This window comes from Ranitomeya variabilis, chromosome 2 (genome assembly GCF_051348905.1).
Source record: "Ranitomeya variabilis isolate aRanVar5 chromosome 2, aRanVar5.hap1, whole genome shotgun sequence".
Classification (NCBI taxonomy): domain Eukaryota; kingdom Metazoa; phylum Chordata; class Amphibia; order Anura; family Dendrobatidae; genus Ranitomeya; species Ranitomeya variabilis.
In genome coordinates, this window is record NC_135233.1 from 578,077,915 (window position 1) to 578,101,933 (window position 24,019).

General features: G+C 46.8%; 1 protein-coding gene across 2 annotated transcripts in view; it reads left to right on the plus strand.

Annotated features, from left to right (window-relative positions):
- Positions 1 to 24,019, plus strand: part of LOC143807118 (polycystin-1-like protein 2) — a 70,152-nt gene that overhangs the window by 38,461 nt on the left and 7,672 nt on the right. The window contains exons 24-33 of one of the 2 annotated variants that reach the window (XM_077288339.1): positions 373 to 519; positions 6,014 to 6,213; positions 6,980 to 7,203; positions 15,610 to 15,820; positions 16,321 to 16,534; positions 17,511 to 17,739; positions 17,838 to 17,934; positions 18,866 to 19,000; positions 19,830 to 20,015; positions 21,399 to 21,726. In XM_077288339.1, coding sequence (XP_077144454.1) covers positions 373 to 519; positions 6,014 to 6,213; positions 6,980 to 7,203; positions 15,610 to 15,820; positions 16,321 to 16,534; positions 17,511 to 17,739; positions 17,838 to 17,934; positions 18,866 to 19,000; positions 19,830 to 20,015; positions 21,399 to 21,726 — 1,971 coding nt within the window. Of the gene's footprint in view, positions 1 to 372; positions 520 to 6,013; positions 6,214 to 6,979; positions 7,204 to 15,609; positions 15,821 to 16,320; positions 16,550 to 17,510; positions 17,740 to 17,837; positions 17,935 to 18,865; positions 19,001 to 19,829; positions 20,016 to 21,398; positions 21,727 to 24,019 lie in introns of both variants that reach the window. The other variant, XM_077288338.1, reaches the window with a different exon arrangement.

A 24,019-nucleotide genomic window follows, 5' to 3' on the forward strand; every position in this document is an offset into this window, starting at 1 on the left:
TGATGCTGCATAGGCTGCATCTATAGTAAAAAGTTGGTCACACTATGTTTGACAAGTGTGACCAACCTGTCAATCAGTTTTCCAAGCGATGCTACAGATCGCTTGGAAAACTTTAGCATTCTGCAAGCTAATTACGCAAAAATGCTAAAAAAAAAAGACGCGAAAAAAACGGGGGAAAAACGCAAAAAAAAAAAATGCGGATTTCTTGCAGAAAATTTCTGGTTTTCTTCAGGAAATTTCTGCAAGAAATCCTGACGTGTGCACATACCCTTAGAGATGACTGATGACATAAAGGCTGGCCATGCACCTTCCAACTTCAGATGCATGTGCGGTTCAGCTGAGCATACATCTACTTCATCTTTGTTCTTACAGGTATGTGAACAGAGTGTTGGTGCATGATGTGGAGATGGATCAGCGGTGGTGCTTCCTGTGTAATTCCTGGCTTTCCATCGAGGTTGGAGATTGTGTGTTGGATAAGGAGTTCAGTGTCGCCACTGAGGAGGATATGAAGCAGTTTAGGTAACATCTAATCCAAAAGAATTAACTACATTTTGAAAAAAATGTTAAATATGTTTTAGACTCTTTAATTCAGAGCAGATCGTCGGGGATCCAGGTCCTGAGACCTCAACCGATCACTCAAAAGACTTCTTAGAAGTGCACAGCTCAGGAGACAGGAGTGCACAGCTCAGGAGACAGGAGTTTGAGCGGCTCAGGAGACAGGAGTGGTCACAGCTCTGGAGACAGGATTGCGCACAGCTCAGGAGGCAGGAGTGCACAGCTCAGGAGGCAGGAGTCACAGCTCAGGAGACAGGAGTCACAGCTCAGGAGACAGGAGTGCACAGCTCAGGAGACAGGAGTGCACAGCTCAGGAGACAGGAGTCACAGCTCAGGAGACAGGAGTCACAGCTCAGGAGGCAGGAGTGCACAGCTCAGGAGGCAGGAGTGCACAGCTCAGGAGGCAGGAGTGCACAGCTCAGGAGACAGGAGTGCGCACAGTTCAGAAGTCAGGAGTGCGCATGGCTCAGGAGACAGGAGTGCGCACGGCTCAGGAGACAGGAGTGTGCACAGCTCAGGAGGCAGGAGTGCACAACTCAGGAGGCAGGAGTCACAGCTCAGGAGACAGGAGTGCACAGTTCAGGAGACAGGAGTGCGCACAGCTCAGGAGACAGGACTGCACAGCTTAGGAGCCAGGAGTGCGCACGGCTCAGTAGACAGGAGTGCACACAGCTCAGGAGACAGGAATGCACACAGCTCAGGAGATAGGAGTGCACAGCTCAGGAGGCAGGAGTCACAGCTCAGGAGACAGAAGTGCAGAGCTCAGAAGACAGGAGTGCACAGCTCAGGAGATAGGAGTGCACAGCTCAGGAGACAGGAGTGCACACAGCTCAGGAGACAGGAGTGCGCACGGTTCAGGAGACAGGAGTGCACACAGCTCAGGAGACAGGAGTGCGCACGGCTCAGGAGTCAGGAGTGCGCATGGCTCAGGAGACTGGAGTGCTCACAGCTCAGGAGGTAGGAGTCACAGCTCAGGAGATAGGAATGCACACAGCTCAGAAGATAGGAGTGCACAGCTCAGGAGGCAGGAGTCACAGCTCAGGAGGCAGAAGTGCACAGCTCAGGAGACAGGAGTGCACAGCTCAGGAGATAGGAGTGAACAGCTCAGGAGACAGGAGTGCACAGCTCAGGAGACAGGAGTGCACAGCTCAGGAGGCAGGAGTCACAGCTCAGGAGGCAGGAGTCACAGCTCAAGAGGCAGGAGTGCACACAGCTCAGGAGGCAGGAGTCACAGCTCAGGAGGCAGGAGTGCTCACAGCTCAGGAGTGCACAGCTCAGGAGACAGGAGTGCGCACAGCTCAGGAGACAGGAGTGCGCACAGCTCAGGAGACAGGAGTGCGCACAGCTCAGGAGACAGAAGTCACAGCTCAGGAGACAGGAGTGCGTACAGCTCAGGAGGCAGGAGTGCACAGCTCAGGAGGCAGGAGTGCACACAGCTCAGGAGGCAGGAGTGCACACAGCTCAGGAGGCAGGAGTCACAGCTCAGGAGACAGGAGTGCACACAGCTCAGGAGACAGGAGTCCACAGCTCAGGAGGCAGGAGTCACAGCTCAGGAGACAGGAGTGCACACAGCTCAGGAGGTAGGAGTCACAGCTCAGGAGGCAGGAGTGCGCACAGCTCAGGAGACAGGAGTGCACAGCTCAGGAGGCAGGAGTCACAGCTCAGGAGGCAGGAGTGCTCACAGCTCAGGAGTGCACAGCTCAGGAGACAGGAGTGTGCACAGCTCAGGAGGCAGGAGTGCACAACTCAGGAGGCAGGAGTCACAGCTCAGGAGACAGGAGTGCACAGTTCAGGAGACAGGAGTGCGCACAGCTCAGGAGACAGGACTGCACAGCTTAGGAGCCAGGAGTGCGCACGGCTCAGTAGACAGGAGTGCACACAGCTCAGGAGACAGGAATGCACACAGCTCAGGAGATAGGAGTGCACAGCTCAGGAGGCAGGAGTCACAGCTCAGGAGACAGAAGTGCAGAGCTCAGAAGACAGGAGTGCACAGCTCAGGAGATAGGAGTGCACAGCTCAGGAGACAGGAGTGCACACAGCTCAGGAGACAGGAGTGCGCACGGTTCAGGAGACAGGAGTGCACACAGCTCAGGAGACAGGAGTGCGCACGGGTCAGGAGTGCGCATGGCTCAGGAGACTGGAGTGCTCACAGCTCAGGAGGTAGGAGTCACAGCTCAGGAGATAGGAATGCACACAGCTCAGAAGATAGGAGTGCACAGCTCAGGAGGCAGGAGTCACAGCTCAGGAGGCAGAAGTGCACAGCTCAGGAGACAGGAGTGCACAGCTCAGGAGATAGGAGTGAACAGCTCAGGAGACAGGAGTGCACAGCTCAGGAGACAGGAGTGCACAGCTCAGGAGGCAGGAGTCACAGCTCAGGAGGCAGGAGTCACAGCTCAAGAGGCAGGAGTGCACACAGCTCAGGAGGCAGGAGTCACAGCTCAGGAGGCAGGAGTGCTCACAGCTCAGGAGTGCACAGCTCAGGAGACAGGAGTGCGCACAGCTCAGGAGACAGGAGTGCGCACAGCTCAGGAGACAGGAGTGCGCACAGCTCAGGAGACAGAAGTCACAGCTCAGGAGACAGGAGTGCGTACAGCTCAGGAGGCAGGAGTGCACAGCTCAGGAGGCAGGAGTGCGCACGGCTCAGGAGACAGGAGTGCGCACGGCTCAGGAGACAGGAGTGCGCACGGCTCAGGAGACAGGAGTGCGCACGGCTCAGGAGGCAGGAGTGCACAGCTCAGGAGGCAGGAGTCACAGCTCAGGAGACAGGAGTCACAGCTCAGGAGACAGGAGTCACAGCTCAGGAGACAGGAGTGCACAGCTCAGGAGACAGGAGTGCACAGCTCAGGAGGCAGGAGTCACAGCTCAGGAGACAGGAGTCACAGCTCAGGAGACAGGAGTCACAGCTCAGGAGACAGGAGTGCACAGCTCAGGAGACAGGAGTCACAGCTCAGGAGACAGGAGTCACAGCTCAGGAGACAGGAGTCACAGCTCAGGAGGCAGGAGTGCACAGCTCAGGAGGCAGGAGTGCGCACGGCTCAGGAGACAGGAGTGCACAGCTCAGGAGACATGAGTGCGCACAGCTTAGGAGGCAGGAGTCACAGCTCAGGAGGCAGGAGTGCTCACAGCTCAGGAGTGCACAGCTCAGGAGACAGGAGTGTGCACAGCTCAGGAGGCAGGAGTGCACAACTCAGGAGGCAGGAGTCACAGCTCAGGAGACAGGAGTGCACAGTTCAGGAGACAGGAGTGCGCACAGCTCAGGAGACAGGACTGCACAGCTTAGGAGCCAGGAGTGCGCACGGCTCAGTAGACAGGAGTGCACACAGCTCAGGAGACAGGAATGCACACAGCTCAGGAGATAGGAGTGCACAGCTCAGGAGGCAGGAGTCACAGCTCAGGAGACAGAAGTGCAGAGCTCAGAAGACAGGAGTGCACAGCTCAGGAGATAGGAGTGCACAGCTCAGGAGACAGGAGTGCACACAGCTCAGGAGACAGGAGTGCGCACGGTTCAGGAGACAGGAGTGCACACAGCTCAGGAGACAGGAGTGCGCACGGGTCAGGAGTGCGCATGGCTCAGGAGACTGGAGTGCTCACAGCTCAGGAGGTAGGAGTCACAGCTCAGGAGATAGGAATGCACACAGCTCAGAAGATAGGAGTGCACAGCTCAGGAGGCAGGAGTCACAGCTCAGGAGGCAGAAGTGCACAGCTCAGGAGACAGGAGTGCACAGCTCAGGAGATAGGAGTGAACAGCTCAGGAGACAGGAGTGCACAGCTCAGGAGACAGGAGTGCACAGCTCAGGAGGCAGGAGTCACAGCTCAGGAGGCAGGAGTCACAGCTCAAGAGGCAGGAGTGCACACAGCTCAGGAGGCAGGAGTCACAGCTCAGGAGGCAGGAGTGCTCACAGCTCAGGAGTGCACAGCTCAGGAGACAGGAGTGCGCACAGCTCAGGAGACAGGAGTGCGCACAGCTCAGGAGACAGGAGTGCGCACAGCTCAGGAGACAGAAGTCACAGCTCAGGAGACAGGAGTGCGTACAGCTCAGGAGGCAGGAGTGCACAGCTCAGGAGGCAGGAGTGCGCACGGCTCAGGAGACAGGAGTGCGCACGGCTCAGGAGACAGGAGTGCGCACGGCTCAGGAGACAGGAGTGCGCACGGCTCAGGAGGCAGGAGTGCACAGCTCAGGAGGCAGGAGTCACAGCTCAGGAGACAGGAGTCACAGCTCAGGAGACAGGAGTCACAGCTCAGGAGACAGGAGTGCACAGCTCAGGAGACAGGAGTGCACAGCTCAGGAGGCAGGAGTCACAGCTCAGGAGACAGGAGTCACAGCTCAGGAGACAGGAGTCACAGCTCAGGAGACAGGAGTGCACAGCTCAGGAGACAGGAGTCACAGCTCAGGAGACAGGAGTCACAGCTCAGGAGACAGGAGTCACAGCTCAGTAGGCAGGAGTGCACAGCTCAGGAGGCAGGAGTGCGCACGGCTCAGGAGACAGGAGTGCACAGCTCAGGAGACATGAGTGCGCACAGCTTAGGAGGCAGGAGTCACAGCTCAAGAGGCAGGAGTGCACACAGCTCAGGAGACAGGAGTGCACAGCTCAGGAGACAGGAGTGCGCACAGCTCAGGAGGCAGGAGTCACAGCCCAGGAGGCAGAAGTGCACACGGCTCAGGAGACAGGAGTGCACAGCTCAGGAGACAGGAGTGTGCACAGCTCAGGAGGCAGAAGTGCACACGGCTCAGGAGACAGGAGTGCACAGCTCAGGAGACAGGAGTGCGCACAGCTCAGGAGTCAGGAGTGCGCATGGCTCAGGAGACAGGAGTCACAGCTCAGGAGACAGGAGTGCACACAGCTCAGGAGACAGGAGTGCACAGCTCAGGAGACAGGAGTCATAGCTCAGGAGGCAGAAGTGCACACGGCTCAGGAGACAGGAGTCACAGCTCAGGAGACAGGAGTGCGTACAGCTCAGGAGGCAGGAGTGCACAGCTCAGGAGACAGGAGTGCACAGCTCTTGCCTGAGCGCACACAGTGGAGTACTTTTAGAAGAACGGAGACTATACATAATCAGATCTAGAAAAAAGTAATCCCACATGAAATAAAACTGTCCAATATATCTATATATGATTCCTTAGAAGTCCAAAAATCAGAGGCAGCACACCATTCTGGATAAAGTTATGAAGGTATTCAAATTTAATAGCCCATAATGGCAACGTTTCGGCCCGTGGAGAGCCTTTCTCAAGCCTTGGCTTGAGAAAGGCTCTCCACGGGCCGAAACGTTGCCATTATGGGCTATTAAATTTGAATACCTTCATAACTTTATCCAGAATGGTGTGCTGCCTCTGATTTTTGGACTTCTATGACAAGGTTTGGTACATGCCTGAGGGGCCCTGCACCGTGATTTTTGTTTTACTTTTCTGTGCTGCTCTCACTTTTTTGCTATTATATATGATTCCTTACATTTTTTTTAGTAATCTATTCTTCATGAAGACGTCCAAGGGTTTCCGAGATGGGCACATCTGGTACTCTGTATTCAGTCGCTCCCCCAGGAGCCCTTTCACTCGGGTGCAGAGAGTCTCCTGCTGCTTCTCCCTGCTTCTGTGCACCATGCTGACCAGTATTATGTTTTGGGGGCTACCCACAGACCCCGCGGAACAGAAGATGGACTTAGGTAATGACATTATACAGTGTATGACTACAGATCTCATTTCTAACACTAGTTCTGTTTCTCTGGCACTACTAAAACATATATTTAGTATTTTTGGCTCTGTACTTCTACAGTGTTACACAGTGGTTGGAAACATAGAGAATATGGCACAAAAATAACATCTAGGGTATGAAAAAAACATTGCAAATAATAACCGCAATAACCACCACAATCTGTGGACAGGTGTGACGCTGTTCTTGAAATAAGGCAGCAATGTTTTTCAATTACTGGAAAACTTTAAACTTTCATTTTTTTTTAATAATTTTGTCTGGTATGGACACTTATGAAACTTTCCAAATTGTTATAAAACTTTACAAATTAACTTATTATATATCCCCTATAAATTAGGGGATTTGTATAAAAATTGGAAGTGGCTTCCAAATCTCTGTATATCACCAATCTGTTTGCCTCTTTCAGTTGCACTGATATCAGAATGTAGTCATTTGGAGTACAGATGATGGCAGTGATGGGTGACTGCCATCAGCTGTACTTCTAATGAGTACGTTCTGATATCAGGGCAGCTGAAGGCAGCAAATGTACTGGAATGGAGAAGTGATTTGTCAAGTTTTATATTTTCCATGCAAAAAAAATAAATTAAAAGTCCTTAAAATTTGTTAAGCATAAATTGTACATTAAAGTAAGTAATGGAAAAAACTGCATATTTACTTGGAAGAAGAAGTCACGTGTCACTATTTCTAAACACACAGCATATCGTTATCTGTACTCTCAGGTAAGATTGAATTCACCTGGCAGGAGGTGATGATTGGATTTGAGAGCTCCTTATTGATGTTCCCCATCAACCTCCTGATTGTTCAGATCTTCAGAAATGTCCGTCCTAAACCAACAAATGAGTCTTCTGAAAAAACACAGAAAGATTGTCCACCTCATACCAAAAAGAAACCTTCTTCACCAACCATTTCCAGCTCCGCTCTTACCCCAGCCGCTGTTTTGAAGGTACGGTCATTCCTATTTTGTCCGCCATTACATTACAGCTTTGTAGTAAACCATTCATCTGTTTTGGTTTTTGATATATAAAGTATTTTCTGGTGATTTTCTCTTTTATTATTGTCTCATGGATTGAACAGATCAGGCTTCTGCAGATTGTATGTAGGGAGAGGTCCCAGGTACGTCGTAGTCCATGAGCCGGGCCAGATATCGGTACCACCCGGAGTGACTAATTTTCTTTGGTATTTTTAGGTAGATGCATGTCTGTAGTTTATTTTTTGATATGATAGCCCTTACATATACGTAGCTTATTAACCCCTTCAGCCCTAGGCCTATTTGTACCCAAGTGCCTAAGCCAATCTGACCTGTGCCACTTCATGGGCTAATAACTTTGGAACGCTTTCACCTATCCAAGCCATTCTGAGATTGTTTTCTCGTGACATATTGTACTTCACGTCAGTGCTAAATGGGAGTCAATATATTTTACCTTTCTATATAAAAAAATGCTAAATATTCGGAAATTTTGGAAAAATCGGCAATTTTTTAACTTTGAAATTCTCTGCTTTTTACAAAAATACTGATACCCCCCATAATAGTTATTAATTTACACTCCCCACATGTTTACTTCATATTGGCATCATTTTGAAAATGAAACCTTATTGTTTTACGACGTAATAGGGCTTATAGTTTTATGCGCAATTTTTCACATTTACAGCAAAACCCACTTTTCAAAGGACCAAGTCACTTCTGAAGTCACTTTAAGGGGCTTACATAACAGAAACCACCCATAAATTACCCCATTTTGCAAACTACACCCCTCAAGCTGTTCAAAACTCATTTTTAAAAACTGTTAACCCTTTAGGTGTTCCACAGGAATTTTAGCAGAATGAAGGCGAAATTTCAAAATTTCATTTTTTTTCCAGATATTACATTGTAATCCAATTTTACCTGCAACCTAGCAAGGGTTAACGGCAAACCCAAACTTGGTTACCCTAATTCTGCAGTTTATAGAAACACCCCACATGTACTCGTAAACTAAAGTATGGGCACACAGCACAGCTCAACACGGAAGGAGCGCTATGTGGTTTTTGGGTGGCGGATTCACTGGAAGAAATCTAGGGGGCCATGTCACATTTGAAGGCTGCCTGAGGTACCCCCACAGTGGAAACCCCAAAAAGTGACCCTATTTTGGAAACTACACCCCCAAGGAATCTTTTAGGGGGTATAGTGACCACTTTGACCCAACCAGTGTTTCACAGTAGTTGGAAACACTTGGTTGAGAAAATGGAAAAAGTGCATTTTTTACATGAAGGTGTCATTTTAGGCTCATTTTTTTATTTTTAAGAGGTGTACCAGCAAAAAATGCACCCCACTATTTGTTCACCAATCTCTCCCGAACACAACAACACCCGATATGTTGTCGTACACTGCAGTATTGGGGAACGGCAGGCCTCGGAAGGGAAGGAGCGCCAAATGACTTTTGGAGTGCAAATTTTACTGGAAGAAATCTAGGGGGCTATGTCACATTTGAAGACACCCTGAGGTGCCCCAACACACGCACACACACTGACACATACACGTTCTGTGCTGAACAGGACTCTCCGGTCTTCTCTGCAGAGCTCCTATCTCCCTCTGTAGAGGCTGACACCTCCCAGGCTTGTGACTGATCACATGGCCGTGACATCACCACAGGTCCTGTAGTCCTGTACTGTGTGCTGCTGCTGGTAAGGAACTTGTGGAGAGAGGGGGAACAGTCACCTAGCACCAGCGCTCCCAGCTCTAAGAACGAGCGCCTCATGAAGGTGGGCCCCTGCCTCCTCCTTCCCTGCGCGGCGGCCTTTCCCCCCGGCGGCTGTATTCGGCGTATAAGACAACCGCCCTCTTGGAGCCATGTTTTTCATGGCTAAAAAGTCGTCTTATACGCCAGGAAATACGGTAAATAAAATTTTAATGTTTTTCTTTGTGTTTGCAGGTGTTTACTGACTATCTAACGGCATGATGGAAGTACCAGCAAGGAAGAAATCACGGATCGACTGTATCATACACTGCTCTAATGATGACAGCGATGATCTGGCGTCCCTTAAGGATTTGGACTCCTGGAAAACATTGCTTAGGGCTGCAGAGATCAGGCAGCATGAATCAGTCCTGGTAGCAGCTAAGGGCCTTGAAGAAGGAGAAATACCACACATACAATATCACCGTAAATGTCGTAGTATCTTTACAATGAAGAAGTCACTGGATTCTATCCTTGGCAAGGGTGTCAATGTCGAAACAGCAAGCAAAATCTCCATGAGGAAGCTACCGAGGGGTGCCCCCAGTGATAGCAGGGTGTATGCCAAAGTATGTATCTTCTGTGAGAAGTCAAGCAAGTACCTAAAAGGAAAACAAACAAGGGAGCCAATTGTCCAGTGTGTTGAGCTACGAGCAGATGAGACGATCCGCAGAGCAGCGATAAGGAAAGGCACACAGAGAATACTTGGTTTACTTAGCAGAGACCTTGTTGCTGCAGAGGGGCACTACCACAAGTCGTGCTACAAACTATTCACAAAAGATGATTCCCAAGTGGCCTGTAGGTCTAGTGCAGCTGAAAATCAGGTCGAAAGCGAGGAAGTACGCTACGAAGAGGCAGAGAAAGAGGCCCTTGAAGAACTCTTCTTGTATATAAGGACTAAATTGTTCCCAAACCCAGAAGTACTGCCTATGATAAACCTCACATCTAGGCTTGAGAGATTAATGATATCCCGTGGTATCATCCAACTGAAACCATCGACAAAGAAACATGTTCGACGAAAACTTGAAACAGAGATTGGGGAATCACTCCGCTTTCTCTCAGATGAGAAAGGTAAGCTTCTAGTCTATCCATGTAGCCTATCAATGGACGACCTTGTCCGGCAAGTACACAGCATGACAAAAGATCTGCAAGAAGCAAGAGCTGCTAACTCTGGAGATATCGTAACCAAAGCAGCAATGCAGCTAAGGAATGAGATCAAGAAGCAAGATGTGAGTCAGCCATGGCCTCCCAATACAGATCAGAATGTCGTTCCTGCATTAGTCACTCAATTCCTGCAAACCCTGCTTACAGGAGATTGTGAGTGCCAAACTACCTGTGAAAGAGCTCAACGTCTTGCCACATCCTTCGGCAGTGACTTGGTTTTTGCTGTTACCAATGGAAAGACAAAGCCACCAAAGCACGTACTGCTATCCTTTGCAGTTAAGTCTTTGACCGGCAATACAGAACTGATTCGAACTCTGAATCGTCTTGGCCACTGTGTGTCATATTCAATGGCTGAGGAGATCGATACAGCCCTTTGTATCCAGAAGTTGGAATGTTCAAAGGATGACATCCCAATGCCAGCAAGTATCTACCCAGGTGTGTTCACAACCCTGGCCTGGGATAACATTGACAGACTTGAGGAGACACTAAGTGGAGCAGGTACATCTCATAGAGTCAATGGCATTGCTGTTCAGTCCAATGTTGCATGCTCTGTGACAAAGAAAGTCCTGCCAGATGTAACCAAGTCGAAGAAAAGAAGCATAACTCTGACAGAATTAATGCTACCGATATACAATGTTGGGCAGCGGGGAGAGCCACCCAGGATTGAGACTTCGAATGTTAACACTACCAAGGAGGTCCAGGATTCAAAAACCAAAAACCATATCTGGCTTCTGGCTAGAATGTCAGACCATGAGGATCAGACCACCAGCAGTTGGACTGGGTTCAACATAAAAATCCGCAGCGACATTGTAGTGGCCCAGGACACTGTAAGCTACCTGCCCACTATCAATGCTCCTGCAACAGCCATGTCCACTGTGAATGAAGTCTTGGAGCAAACACATGCCATCATGCAGACCCTGAAGCTTAACAGAATTGTGTGTGTGTTTGATCAAGCACTCTATGCCAAAGCTGCCGAGGTTATCTGGAAACAGGAGAAGTTCAAGAACATTATAATTAGAATGGGTGTCTTCCACACAATCTGTAATCTCCTCTCTATCATAGGGAACAGATTTCAGGATGCAGGCCTTAGAGATCTGTGTGTTGAATCCGGTGTAATCGCTGAAGGATCAGTGTCTGGAGTGATGGACGGCCGGAGGTACAACAGAGCAGTGAGACTACACAAGCTGGTCTATGAAGCACTTATGAGGCTTGCATGGAAAAACTTCCTTCCATGGCTAGAAGAAAACCATGCAAGGGACCTTCACCATCTGGATGAAACACTGAAGAACATCACAAACTTTCGCATCAGTGTGTCGCAGGGATCCTTCGAAAAGCTCTTGGATAATGAATCTTGCACACTTACCCTGAAGCTCTTTCAAGTTTATCTTGAGACCCTCAGAAATGAACAACTCTCAGCATTCTGGATGTCATACTTGGACATGGTCGAGACCATGCTGGCCCTGGTTCGAGCTTCAAGAGAAGGCAACTGGATGCTTCACCTAGGAGCAATCCGACAGATGATACCATGGTGTTTTGCCTATGACAAGGTCAACTATGCCCGATACCTAACCTATTACTATGCCACAATGTCTCGGCTGCCCATAGAACACCCAGAGGTCCATGAATACTTCATGCAAGGTGGCTTTTCGGTCCAGATCGGTAGCAAGAATCCTTTTGGACGAATTCCTGTGGACCAGACCATTGAAGAGACAATCAACAAAGACACCCAGACACCAGGGGGCACAAAAGGCTTCAGCCTCAAAGTTGGAGCTGTTTCCAGGTTCTACCTGACATCAGAGTACCGCAGTATGTACTTGAGGCAGCTGAGGGCCCTGGTAGGCCAACAATATACTGACTTCAGCCATTCAGACCTACAGGTGTCTAGGATTAGAAGAGATGAAGCCGATGTCCAATCTTTCGTTCAACTGCTGGAGACAGGTTGGGTGAACCCCTTCAACAAAGAGCATAATGGTGAACTTATCAGTTTGTCAACAGCGACTGTAGCACCACCAGATGTAGCCAAAGACCTTCAAGGGGCATACAGTATAGGAGAGGATGCATATCAAACATTCAAGGATGAGCGTTTGGGTACCGATAAGCCAACTACATTGTTTCATGACAAGATGACGAAGAACAAACTTAAAACGTTCTCTAACATCCAAATGAAGACACGCAGACAAGGTCTTGGCAAGGAGGTAATTTTGAAGGCTGACAGAAACCTATTTGGCCAGATGATACTTGTAGCTGAGAACAGAAAGCTACAAATGAGTGATGTCTTGACTCATCCCCTGGGTCCATTGCCATGGGCACTTGCCAATGGTGATGGGTCTATCCGCAAGACCAACAAGGCTGCCCTCGCAAGGGAGTTGGAGAGGAATGCTCGTCCTGCAGAAGTGATCCCCGAGCCCTCTGCAACCATCATTGATGGGATGAGCCTGGTTCAGAAACTGAAGGGAAACAATGCAACATTTGGCCAGCTAGCAGGCACAGCAATGAGTCGCGCTATCCATGAGGGTGCTAAGAGCAAGCGCATTGATATTGTCTTTGACGTCTACAAGGAGACATCCATCAAAGATACAGAAAGAGTCAACAGATATGAAGGCACAGGGATCCATTTCAAGAACATTCAACATGGGCACAACATCCAGCAGTGGAAAAAGCTTCTAAGTAGTTCCTCCAACAAGGCAAGTCTCATAAAGTTTCTGGTAGAAGAATGGAAGGCGAAACACCACAGGGAGAAGCTTGAGGAGAAGGAGCTGTATGTCACATGTGAGCAGCTCTGCTTTAAGATCACCAAAGAACAGTGGGAAGAGGCTGCTGACCTTAAGTCAAATCAAGAAGAAGCAGACACACGCCTCCTTCTCCATGCTCTTCATGCAGCAGAATCTGGTTACAAGTCGGTCATCATCACTTCGGAGGATACTGATGTCATGGTCCTGTGTCTGGGCATGTGCCACAAAATCCCATCCCACCTGTTCCAGAAATGCGGTACACAGAACCGGACAAGATTCCTGGATATCACCACTCTGAGCCGAACATTGGGAGGCAGCGTATGTGATTCATTGATTGGTATGCATGCATTTACAGGCTGTGACACCGTCAGTGCATTCGCTGGCCGTGGGAAGATGACGACACTCAAGCAGTTGAAGATGAACAAGACATACCAGGATGCCTTTCAGGAAGTTGGTCGTTCATGGGAAGTGTCTACCGAACTTTTTGAGAAGTTACAGGAAATCACCTGCCACATGTACCTGCCAACTACCCAAACAACTGAGGTAAACAGGCTCCGTTATCAGCTGTTCTGTGCCAGACGTGGAGTGGTAGAGTCAAGTCAACTCCCTCCTTGCCAGGACTGCCTTTTCATGCATGCACTGCGTGCAAACTACCAGGCTGCGATCTGGAGGAGAAGTCTGCAGAGCCAGCCATGGGTTGCAAACCCAACAGACTGCGGTTGGATGATAGATAACGACGGAAAGCTTGTTGTCAAGTGGATGCAAGGGGCACCAGCACCAGAAGCTATTATACAGCTACTGTCCTGCAAGTGTGTGCGGTCATGTGAACTTCCTCAGTGTACTTGCCTCAGCAATGGCCTGAAGTGCACAGACATGTGCAGATTACAGACATGCCAGAACAAGGGTACTGAAGACGAGCCAGTAGAACAACAGTCAGATTCAGAGTCCGATGTTGAAGATATTATGGAGTAACATATATATATATATATATATATATATATATATATATATATATATATATATATATATATATATATATATGCACATGACATGTTCAGTGTGTATTTACATAACTTGGATTAAATTTTGTTACAAATACTACATCTAGTCACTCCGGGTGGTACCGATATCGTCATATTTGGTTCTTGGCTCATGCTAAAATTCCTGTGGAACACCTAAAGGGTTAACAGTTTTTAAAAATGAGTTTTGAACAGCTTGAGGGGTGTAGTTTGCAAAATGGGGTAATTTATGGGTGGTTTCTGTTATGTAAGCCCCTTAAAGTGACTTCAGAAGTGACTTGGTCCTTTGAAAAGTGGGTTTTGCTGTAAATGTGAAAAATTGCGCATAAAACTATAAGCCCTATTACGTCGTAAAACAATAAGGTTTCATTTTCAAAATGATGCCAATATGAAGTAAACATGTGGGGAGTGTAAATTAATAACTATTATGGGGGGTATCAGTATTTTTGTAAAAAGCAGAGAATTTCAAAGTTAAAAAATTGCCGATTTTTCCAAAATTTCCGAATATTTAGCATTTTTTTATATAGAAAGGTAAAATATATTGACTCCCATTTAGCACTGACGTGAAGTACAATATGTCACGAGAAAACAATCTCAGAATGGCTTGGATAGGTGAAAGCGTTCCAAAGTTATTAGCCCATGAAGTGGCACAGGTCAGATTGGCTTAGGCACTTGGGTACAAATAGGCCTAGGGCTGAAGGGGTTAATAAGCTACGTATATGTAAGGGCTATCATATCAAAAAATAAACTACAGACATGCATCTACCTAAAAATACCAAAGAGAATTAGTCACTCCGCTTGGTACCGATATCGTCAAATTTGGTTCTTGGCTCATGGACTATCGGTGCGTCTGCAGTCTTGCATGCCTAAATTACCTATATAGTGTGAGGTTTTCTCACAGTAAAGGGGACCTGTCACCAGGTCAAAAGTGGCCAGTTTTTTATTTGATTTTATTCCCACTGCTTCCCTGAGTATTTCAGTTTTTGTTTTTTGATAATCCTCCATACAGTTCCAGAGATATCAGCATTTTTATGGTCAGATACCAAGGGGGCATGGCAATGCCGAGCAGCCTAAAGACATGCCCCTGAGGATCCTGTGAGCACTATAAATGATAGCATTAAGCCCATATCTCTGGAACTGAATGGTAGAATTAAAAGACAAAAAAAAAAACAAAAACAGTGACACACTCAGGGGAGCAATGAACATAAATTAAGACTAAGAACTGGCCAATTTTGACCTGGTGACAGGTCCTCTTAAAAGTCAAGAATATAATGTAGGATCACCTAATCAGGGGTACCAGCGACGTGGCAGAAGAAGAGTGTTTTATTTGACGGGCAAGGCTGACTTCATGGTGACACCAGTAGTAGGAGAGTATTGTATAATCTTGGAAATATCAGAGTGTCCTCCACAGAATGCAAAAGAGAACACCTAGTCCTAAAGTTGTAGAATAGCTCTTGTGGAGGTACATCTAAGTGTGTTACAGTGTATAGTTTTGTACCTCACTTCTGTGGAGAGTTGTGCACCCCTTTCCCAAAAAATGGCCTAGATGCAGTAACGTTGTATCGTACTGATCATTTCGGCCCATCCAAGATACTATACAAATGGGTTTTTTTCAAATCTTTCCTTCTGACTAGTAAGTTTTCAAACCAAAAATCAATGTACGAAAGTAATATCTCAAAAAGGTCCGTCACATAGCAAATACTACTGCCATAATCTCTACGCCTCACAGGACATTAGAAGAATTGCGAACACCCTCTTTAAAGCCCAGAAGACCCCATTACCCAGTATAGATGCTGGGAAGTCAGCGGATATCAATAACCTCTTATCTCTAGTAGAAGACATCATTCTGAAGCAGGACAGAATTGGGCAAGACTTCTATGCTGATAGTAAGAAGGAGGAGCGATCGCTGACCCTCAGCTTGGGCTCTGTAGACCTAGATGGTAAGTTGATGGTCGATGCGCGTGTTGGGGTCTCAGGTGGATGCTGACGTGGTGATACATTCTATTATTATTTTTGGGGTATGTCTGATTATAGTGCATCTTCATCTTATTTTGAGCACCAAATCTCTATATACTGAATCTAAGTCGTAGAATTGCATTATAATTAATTTAATTATGTGCTTATACATTTATCATCACTCCTTGGTAGTATTTTGCCACCTTGTGGCTACCCTTTGTATTGCTTTCTTATTTTTACTATTTTGTGTCTCCCATCGACCTCCCCTTGCTTTCATTGTTTTTTTAATTAATGTTTAAATTGTATTTTTAATGTGATTGAGTACTTTTGAATAACATTTATATGATGTTCTAGATGGTAAATTGTCTCATCTGCAGAGCCATTGCGGTGAATAGTGATGAGCAATATGTGGCCTTTTTTTTAATTTTTTTTACTGCGTCTGATGCAAACTTGGGTTTTCCAACCCATATTTTATATCTTCTAGATGAAATGAGAAGCCCCACGCCAGAAAAAGGACTCGGGAAGCGTCAGCCTAGAGGAGATCACCACCGGTACCTGTACCTGCAGTTGGAGCACATAGAGAAGAAGCTGGAGCTACTGGGACCTGCTGAGTTTCCCAATCCACAAAGTTACATCCAGGCGGTTTCCCAAGTCCAGCACATGAAGGAAGTCTTGGAAAACCAATTCTATGCTTCAGGGTCTGTGAGCGAAATGTGAGATCTAGATTCACCCAATTCGGGACCAGCTTGGCAAATTGGGGGCTGTGCAACATACTGAATCTGAGGGTTAAGATAAATTGCCCTTAAAGAGAGTCAATCAATGTTATAGGAAGTTGATGGAGATTTTAAAGGATTTGTTCCCAATTCCCAATTGCTGGGACCTTCACCAATCCCCAAGCACTGTACTCAAGCCCCGCTCTGGGGATCAGTAGGATTCCCTGCAACCGGACCCCCAGCAATTGGACACTTATCCCCTAGCCTATTGTTATGGGCTAACTACACAACCTGGCACAAACCCTTTAAGGACTGATTTAATCCGTCAATGATTTAGAGGAAGGGTCAGTTCACTTAGCGTCATTTTTGCCAGTGAAAAAAAAAGGCACAAAAGCTTAGATAAGCCAACAAAGAAGCATTTGCTCACTTCTCACATTTATTAGAGTCTTGAGGGGCTCATCCATCATTGCAACCTTTTTTTGTTAAATGCATGGTTTTTAACTAAAAACCATATTTTGCATTTGGGCGTCATTAAAAAATGTTGCATCATTTGGCTTTTATGGGCTATTTGTTTCCCTGAACATTCAACTTTAATGTGGTCTATAGTCAAAAATCAGCTGAGATATTCAGAAAAAGACAGATTATTTATTATTATTATTTATTATTATTACAGATTACAGGGTTACAAAATACCTTATGAGACCAAACTCACTGACGGATTATCAGTTTACTCATTCTGCAGCCAGCAATAGACAGTGCAAATACAGAGGCTGACCAGAGAATCCTAGAATGTTAGAGTTGGAAGGGACCTCCAGGGTCATTGTGTCCAACCCCCAGCCTCTGGTTGAAGGCTTCCATTGAAGGAGAACTCACCACCTCTCGTGGCAGCCTGTTCCACTCATTGATCACCCTCACCAATGTTCCACTCGTTGACCACTTCATCTGTTTTCATGTTTTGTAGATGTTCCTCCATTGGGAGTCTCTCCGAGGAGAAGAAGAAGAATGTCACCAAAGGTTTACCCTGGTGGTTTGTCTTCATTGGATGGTTCCTCGTACTGGGAACTAGTGGTGTTTCTGGATTCTTCACGATGCTGTACGGCTTACATTACGGCAAGGACAGTTCCATCAAGTGGCTCATTTCAATGGCCATCTCATTTTTCGAGAGTCTCTTCATCACGCAACCTTTAAAGGTGTGGTGAGAAGTTTTTGCTTAGAAGCTACGTACTAGAAGGAGGTAGTTGGTGCCTCCATGAACATGGTCATATTATGTCTACCCAATATGTTACAGGTACTTGGGTTTGCAGCATTTTTTGCGCTAGTTTTAAAGAAAGTGGAACCAGAAGATGAAGAAGAAGCCACCATTAACGGAGATCTGTCAACACCAGGTACCAAGAGAACCCCAATAGTATAGTCCTATTGAAGGAAAGGGGTCCTTAAAAATGGGCTTTGTGGAGCTCCGGCTTGAAAGGAGCGTAGGTGCTTCGGTGTCTATTGCTCGGCTATTTCCAGCCGTTCTGGGGATCACTAGGACCCCCAGCAGTCATAAGATAGGGGATGAGTTTAAATTCTGTGAATACCCCTTTAAGTGAAATGTTAGGAGACTCTGCAGATTCCTCGGGGGCAAAGTTTACATTTTATATACAATACTCTGGTTAAACTATTGCTAAGAAAGTACACAGTTTAGTGACAAGTCGCCATAAACGCTACCGCCTGTGAAAAGCGGTGTTAAACATTTGCTGGTTTCTGGGGGTATATTATAGTGGATTTACTAGGCGGTATTATAAGGTGCTGGCGCAGGAGATGGCGGACCCTTTTGTATGGCGGCATGATGACGTACTCTGCCATACAATATGAAAGTCATATATCACACACTGTTAGGGGCTCTCCGGAGAAAACAAATTATCACCTATCCACCGGATAAGGTGATACCTTATGGATCGGTGGGGGACTCTCACCGGTTGGGAGGACGGGGAACTTTTAATCCTTTTTCTACAATGGAGTGGCAGTGTGCATGCCCAATGACCGCTACATTCATTCCCTGTGGAGGCGGAGAGCGCCGTGCTCGTCTTTTTCCGGGAACGAATGGAGCAGCGGTCGGACATGTCCATTTAAGATTCCGTGTTCTGCCAGTTGGTGGAGTCCCAGTGATCGGACCCCCATCGATCTAGTAAAACAAGGAAATGACCACATGTTCCGATCCTTACAAATAATGTAGAGCTTTTACAAGATATAACTTTCACTTTTTACTTTAGACGTCAATGAAAGGAAGAAATTTTACCTGTAAATTCTTAATCTAGGTAATTAATATTCCCGCAGGAGATCCAAACTTTTTCCTGGAATCCCACAGAGACAGTAAGGTATACCAGCCTCCTCCTCCTACCGACGTCTCAAGAATGAAGAATATGTATATAAAGGAGCAAAAGGTGTTTGCTCTAATACGGGAAATACTAGGTAAGCGTCCGCCACACTCCAGGATGGCACTAAGTGTCACATAAGACGTTGGTAGAATATTGCTAGAATTTGGTCTCTGTTCCATCGGAGTCCATGTATTTTTAGGTGGACAGAGAAAGGCGTAGTAGACCACCGTCCACCTAAAAAGACAGATATTGATTGATTGGAGACCACATGGACTCTGTTTGACCCACTACACTGAATGGCTCCTGTTTTAGGCTCAGACAAAAAACTTTGTAGAATTATACGAAAACCACAATGCTTCTCTTAGTGTAGAGAATAAGATAAGTGTGAACCTGGCCTTAAGGTCTCCTTACACATCAGACTAATGTCATCTGAAGCCGCCAATATCGAGGGGATGTGCTGACATTTATGGGGGGTGCAGGCCGACTGATTGTCAGGGAAGATGTCAATTGGGCATGTCTGCCGAACAAGCACTGCTGTGTATAGGAGAGATGGCTGTCAACCAAACATCTAATGTGTATGGAGACCTTTAGGCTCGTGTGTAAAATTTCCTGAAAACATGCAAAAATTGAAAATGGGAAAGTGTTTGGTTTCAAAAACATTTGCGCATCTGTTTTTCTCATCCGTAAACCAGATAACACACCGACCCATAGAGTTTTAGCGGAACCATTCACACCTCCCTATATATGAAGGATCTACTTATCCCTTCCTTTGAACTCAACGCTAGTTTTGAAAAAATGAATGAGAAAAAAAAATCAGATATAAAAATAAAAACAGATGTGTGAATGTAGCTCTATGATGAGACAAAATGAATCTGATTTATTAGAAAGGTATCGGAATTCCTCCTGTGACTTCTGTCTCGCAGCGTACCTGGGATTTCTCTGGATGCTTCTTCTTGTTGCGTATGGGCAGAGAGACCCAAACTCTTACCACCTGAATAAGCACATTGAGAGCAGCTTCACTGATGGACTGGGGAAAGTTTGTAGTTACCGAGATTTCTTTACCTGGGCCAACACCACCTTGATCAACAATTTATACGGCACGTCTCCAGGTCGGTAGGATTCATTATTGGGAGGGTTTGGTCACTTGAAACCATTTTCATTAGCAAGTTTTTATAACAATGCTGGACATTTCCTGGAGTTTTAGGTTGTTCTCTAAAAGGTGGTCACTTGGGAGGGTCTTGATTGGATTTGACCTGCATTTTAAGTTAAAGGGGTTGTCCGCTCTTAGGGTATGTTTCCACGGTAAGTAAACGCTGCTTGTTTGACGCTGCAGCGTCAAACAAGCAGCGTCCAGATGTTCCAGCATAGTGGAGGGGATTTTATGAAATCCCGTCTCCACTATGCGTGGAAACCCGCACGCGGCGGCCCTGCGACTCCGGACATGCTGCGCGTCTTTTCAGATCTCAGCATGTCCGTACACCTTGCGGGGACGCAGCGTCCCCGCAAGGCATATCACAGGGCCCTATGGCGAGGGGTGCGATGATCCCGGATGTGTACTGTACACATCCGGCACCATCGCGTCCCAGAAAGGGGGCGGGGCTTAGCGCCGAGCGGCTTCGCCGCTGCGGCAATACCGTCGGCCATACGGAACGTGGAGACATAGCCTATGGGTATGTGTCCACGTTCAGGATTGCTTCAGGATTTGGTCAGGATTTTATGCAGGTAAAATCCTGACCAAATCTGCACCTGAGGTCACTGGCAGGTCACTTGCGTTGTCCTTGAGTTTTTTCTGCTATGTAAGGACATGCTGCGTTCTTAAAAGACGCGCCGCATGTGAGTTTTCTCGGGTGTGCCGCATGCGTCTTTTACTGCATAGTGGAGACAGGATTTCATGAAATCCCCTCCACTATGCTGTAACATCTGGACGCTGCGTTTTTTATGCATGCTGCTCAACGCTGCATCAAAACCGCAGCGTTTCCTGAACGTGGACACATACCCTAAGGGTACAAGTCTCCAGTTAGTTTATGTGACTGCAGACTTGAGAATCCTGAAAGCATGCACAGTGTGCAACGTGAGGATTCTCCGATACTGGGAGTGTGATTTATGTATATATGGTCACATGCCGACTAAATGTACCCAACTTCACTCAATGAAAGTATATAGGACACGTCTAGTCTGAATGTGGACGGAAGTATGTAAATTGCATATTTACATGACTGCCAAGAGAATCCTCACTGAGAGCAGTGGATTCACCAGTTTGAAGTCACATAGAATGACTTCAAACTTGTAGCCTAAGGCCAGACAACCCCTTTAATATGCTTTAAAGGGCATTTAAAAATGTCTTTGATGGAGTAATTATCACCTTCCCATAGATATGAATGGAGTGTCGATGCACAAACATGTGAGCTTATAAATGGAGGTCCGGTTGTAAGACCCTGTGTGAGAACTTGAAAACATGAACTAATTGAATATTTTTTTCCACTATAAAACAGGCTTCATAACAGACGGTAATTCAAAACTTGTTGGCAGCGCAAGAATCCGACAAGTTCGAGTCCAGAAGGATTCCTGCCCCGTAGCTTCTGCTCTACAGAGCATCGTCGGGGACTGCCGGGCTCCTTACACTCTGGAAGCAGAAGCCATGGAGCAGTACGGAGAGCGGTGGAATGGCTCCACTTTCACCAATGTGTCCGACTCCAACTCTGCGTGGATCTACAGGAGCCAGGCCAAACTGAGAAGCCACCCAACATGGGGCCGAGTGGCCACATACCGCGGGGGAGGCTACGTGGTGGATCTTGGGGGAGATCGAGCTGCTGCGGCTCAGTGAGTTCATCCAAAACTCATCCATCATCTGGCACAGAACTGCACCACTGCCACATAGTAATCCAACATATACAGACTGCACCACTGCCACATAGTAATCCACCATATACAGACTGCACCACTGCCACATAGTAATCCACTATATACAGACTGCACCACTGCCACATAGTAATCCACCATATACAGACTGCACCACTGCCACATAGTAATCCACCATATACAGACTGCACCACTGCCACATAGTAATCCACCATATACAGACTGCACCACTGCCACATAGTAATCCACCATATACAGACTGCACCACTGCCACATAGTAATCCATCATATATAGACTGCACCACTGCCACATAGTAATCCATCATATATAGACTGCACCACTGCCACATAGTAATCCATCATATACAGACTGCACCACTGCCACATAGTAATCCACCATATACAGACTGCACCACTGCCACATAGTAATCCACCATATACAGACTGCACCACTGCCACATAGTAATCCACCATATACAGACTGCACCACTGCCACATAGTAATCCACCATATACAGACTGCACCACTGCCACATAGTAATCCACCATATATAGACTGCGCCACTGCCACATAGTAATCCATCATATATAGACTGCACCACTGCCACATAGTAATCCACCATATACAAACTGCACCACTGCCACGTAGTAATCCACCATATATAGACTGCACCACTGCCACATAGTAATCCACCATATATAGACTGCACCACTGCCACGTAGTAATCCACCATATACAGACTGCACCACTGCCACATAGTAATCCATCATATACAGACTGCACCACTGCCACATAGTAATCCACCATATACAGACTGCACCACTGCCACATAGTAATCCACCATATATAGACTGCACCACTGCCACATAGTAATCCACCATATACAGACTGCACCACTGCCACATAGTAATCCACCATATATAGACTGCGCCACTGCCACATAGTAATCCATCATATATAGACTGCACCACTGCCACATAGTAATCCACCATATAAAAACTGCACCACTGCCACGTAGTAATCCACCATATACAGACTGCACCACTGCCACATAGTAATCTATCCTATATAGGCTGCACCACTGCCACATAGTAATCCACCATATACAGACTGCACCACTGCCACATAGTAATCCACCATATAGAGACTGCACCACTGCCACATAGTAATCCACTATATACAGACTGCACCACTGCCACATAGTAATCCACCATATACAGACTGCACCACTGCCACATAGTAATCCACCATATACAGACTGCACCACTGCCACATAGTAATCCACCATATACAGACTGCACCACTGCCACATAGTAATCCACCATATACAGACTGCACCACTGCCACATAGTAATCCACCATATACAGACTGCACCACTGCCACATAGTAATCCACCATATACAGACTGCACCACTGCCACATAGTAATCCATCATATACAGACTGCACCACTGCCACATAGTAATCTATCATATACAGACTGCACTACTGCCACATAGAAATCCACCATATAGAGACTGCACCACTGCCACATAGTAATCCACTATATACAGACTGCACCACTGCCACATAGTAATCCACCATATAAAGACTGCACCACTGCCACATAGTAATCCACCATATACAAACTGCACCACTGCCACATAGTAATCCATAATATACAGACTGCACCACTGCCACATAGTAATCCACCATATACAGACTGCACCACTGCCACATAGTAATCTATCATATACAGACTGCACCACTGCCACATAGAAATCCACCATATAGAGACTGCACCACTGCCACATAGTAATCCATCATATACAGACTGCACCACTGCCACATAGTAATCTATCATATATAGGCTGCACCACTGCCACATAGTAATCCACCATATGCAGACTGCACCACTGCCACATAGTAATCCACCATATACAGACTGCACCACTGCCACATAGTAATCCACTATATACAGACTGCACCACTGCCACATAGTAATCCATCATATACAGACTGCACCACTGCCACATAGTAATCCACCATATATAGACTGCACCACTGCCACATAGTAATCCACCATATACAGACTGCACCACTGCCACATAGTAATCCACTATATACAGGATGCACCACTGCCACATAGTAATCCACAATATACAGACTGCACCACTGCCACATAGTAATCCATCATATACAGACTGCACCACTGCCACATAGTAATCCACCATATATAGACTGCACCACTGCCACATAGTAATCCACTATATAC